Source organism: Cryptomeria japonica, chromosome 10 (genome assembly GCF_030272615.1).
Source record: "Cryptomeria japonica chromosome 10, Sugi_1.0, whole genome shotgun sequence".
Lineage (NCBI taxonomy): Eukaryota > Viridiplantae > Streptophyta > Pinopsida > Cupressales > Cupressaceae > Cryptomeria > Cryptomeria japonica.
Window position 1 is genome coordinate 269109120 of NC_081414.1, and position 2824 is coordinate 269111943.

The following is a 2824-nucleotide window of genomic DNA, read 5'->3' on the forward strand; positions in this document are numbered from 1 at the left end:
TGACTAGGAGGATTTGAAAAGCATTATGGCATCAAGATTTCCAAAGTTCAGCCAAGGCTTGGCCCAGGACCCAACTACTCGTCGTATTTGGTTTGGTATTGCTACTGCACATGACTTTGAGAGTCATGATGATATTACCGAAGAGCGTCTTTATCAAAAGATTTTTGCTTCTCACTTTGGTCAGTTAGCTATAATCTTTCTGTGGACCTCTGGTAATTTGTTCCACGTAGCTTGGCAAGGCAATTTCGAAGCATGGGTCCGCGACCCCTTACATGTAAGACCTATTGCTCATGCGATTTGGGATCCTCATTTTGGTCAATCGGCCGTAGAAGCCTTTACCCGAGGAGGTGCCCCCGGTCCGGTCAATATTGCTTATTCCGGTGTTTATCAGTGGTGGTATACAATTGGCTTACGCACTAATGAAGATCTTTATACTGGAGCTCTTTTCTTGCTATTTCTTTCTGCTCTCTTTTTAACAGCGGGTTGGTTGCATCTACAACCTCAATGGAAACCAAGTGTTTCATGGTTTAAAAATGCCGAATCTCGTCTCAATCATCATTTGTCAGGGCTTTTCGGAGTCAGTTCTTTGGCTTGGACGGGGCATTTAGTTCATGTCGCTATTCCTGAATCAAGAGGAGAACACATAAGATGGGATAATTTTTTAGATGTATTACCGCATCCCGAAGGGTTGGAACCACTTTTTACAGGTCAGTGGAATCTTTATGCTCAAAATCCTGATTCCAGTAGTCATTTATTTGGTACTACTAAAGGGGCGGGAACTGCTATTCTAACTCTTCTCGGGGGATTTCACCCACAAACACAAAGTTTGTGGCTAACTGATATCGCGCATCATCATTTAGCTATTGCATTTGTGTTTTTCATTGCTGGCCATATGTATAGAACCAACTTTGGGATTGGACACAGTATAAAAGATATTTTAGAAGCACATGTTCCTCCGAAAGGCTTATTAGGACGCGGGCATAAGGGTCTTTACAACACAATCAATAATTCTCTTTACCAATCCATTGCCTTCTCATTCTACCAATGTTGTTTAGTATGAGTTTCTTGATTTTTATCCTAATGACTTTAGTTTAGTGTCTAATAGTGTTGTGAACCTTATTGACAAACCTACACCTCCAAAAGACATGTATTACTTTTGATCCTAGTGAGACTATAGTTGCACCTGATGGCCCACTATATATCACTGGGAAGATCAAAGACAAACTCTCCCAAGGGGTGCTCATTGATCTAGTGTGTATCATGAATATGATTACCGAAGAATATGTTTATATCCTACAATTGCATCAAGTTACACATAATAAATTTGATGTTCTGGTCAAGGTGTATGATGGTTTCTCTTTTCCTACTATTGGTTCTATCACTCTTCCCATTGAGGTTGGTACTAAGTTCTTAGATGTCACCATTGCTATTATTCCTACATTAGATTAATTTCATGTGAAGTTGGGACATCCTTGGCTCTCTTCCACAAAAGCTATCCCTTCTACAATCCATAAATGTTTGAAATTCCCTCATAATGGCACTATCATAACAATTAATCATAGCTAGAAAAATTTACCATTATGGCTTCCACAACTACCATCCTTGTGCGCTAAGAGGCAACTACTTTCACAGTGGGGTCTTTGAGCATAATTATCATTCCTCTGGTGCCTTATTCTCCACAGTCGGTAGTTCTTGTGCCTGTTGCAACCACTTTTTCTATCCTTGGCCCTAGTTCGCATAGGGCTACTGAGACTTTGCGCCTATCCTCAATGACTCCTTCAGCTATGGGTGGGTCAGATGTTGTTGTGGATGGTGGTAGGGGTTTTAATAGTGTTGGGGTCCCCCCTCCTGGACCTTTTTCTACTATTGGTAGGCAAATCTTTTCTTGTGTGGCTAGATTTGTTGCTGCTCATCCTCCCAAGGAAAAACCTCTTCCCCTTTCTTATGCCAAGGCTTCTCCTATGGTGGTTTATGCCCAAGATGTGGTAGAAAATTTTGGGTTCTACCAATGTTGTGGGTTGGTGTGAAGATTTGTTAGGTTTTGGCCTTCTCTCCCTGCCGCCCATCATTGGGTGAGTGATTCTTGAAAGCCTTTGGTTGTTGGTATAATTGAGATTTACCCTTATGCTAAAGGTTTTTTTATTTCTTCCTTTTCTTCTCTAGATGGCCATGACTTGGTACTAGGTAAGTTGTGGGCTTGGGGAGTTAATCTCTCTCAATCTAGCCCTAGACAGCTTATTTTACCCCTCTTTTTGAACCACTCAATGTGTTTCTAGTTTGGGTATGTCTTCCCAACCTTCTCCTTAAGTTCTGGGAGAATTCTTGTTACAAGGCCATTGGTAACAGTATTAGCCAATTCCTGAAGGTTGATGATTCGTCGTCCTCCATGGGTCATTATACCTTTGCTCACATTTTAATCCACATTGACATCTCCATGCCTTTCCTTAGGGATGTGGTTCTCATAGTTGGGGATTGGCCATCGAATCAATGGTTAGATTATGAGGGCCTCCATTTTTTTGTTGGAGATGCTTCTCAATTGGTCATTTAACTTCGAATTGTTCTCTCTCACCATAAAGGTGTTGCTACTTGGTGGAAAGATGCTGCTGCTAATCATTTGATTGTCATGCCTTCTAATTTTGATGATGATGTCTCCTCACATGTGGATGAGGACCCCTCTCAGGATGAGGTTGTGCTTATTAATGCCAATGTGGCCTTTTTTGGCCCCTTGGTTGCTTCAAGTGTGGACTCCTTTTGCCTTGAGGATTCTTCTCCTCTTACTCTTGTTCTACATGAACAATTTTCTCTTGGTGATTCTTCTCTAGAT

General features: G+C 41.4%; 1 protein-coding gene across 1 annotated transcript; it reads left to right on the forward strand.

Moving 5' to 3' along the window:
- Positions 1–25: 25 nt before the first annotated feature.
- Positions 26–1060, forward strand: LOC131858897 (photosystem I P700 chlorophyll a apoprotein A2-like). Its single transcript, XM_059212371.1, has one exon. The coding sequence runs from the start codon at positions 26–28 to the stop codon at positions 1058–1060; it is 1035 nt and encodes a 344-aa protein (XP_059068354.1).
- The last annotated feature ends 1764 nt before the right edge of the window (positions 1061–2824 follow it).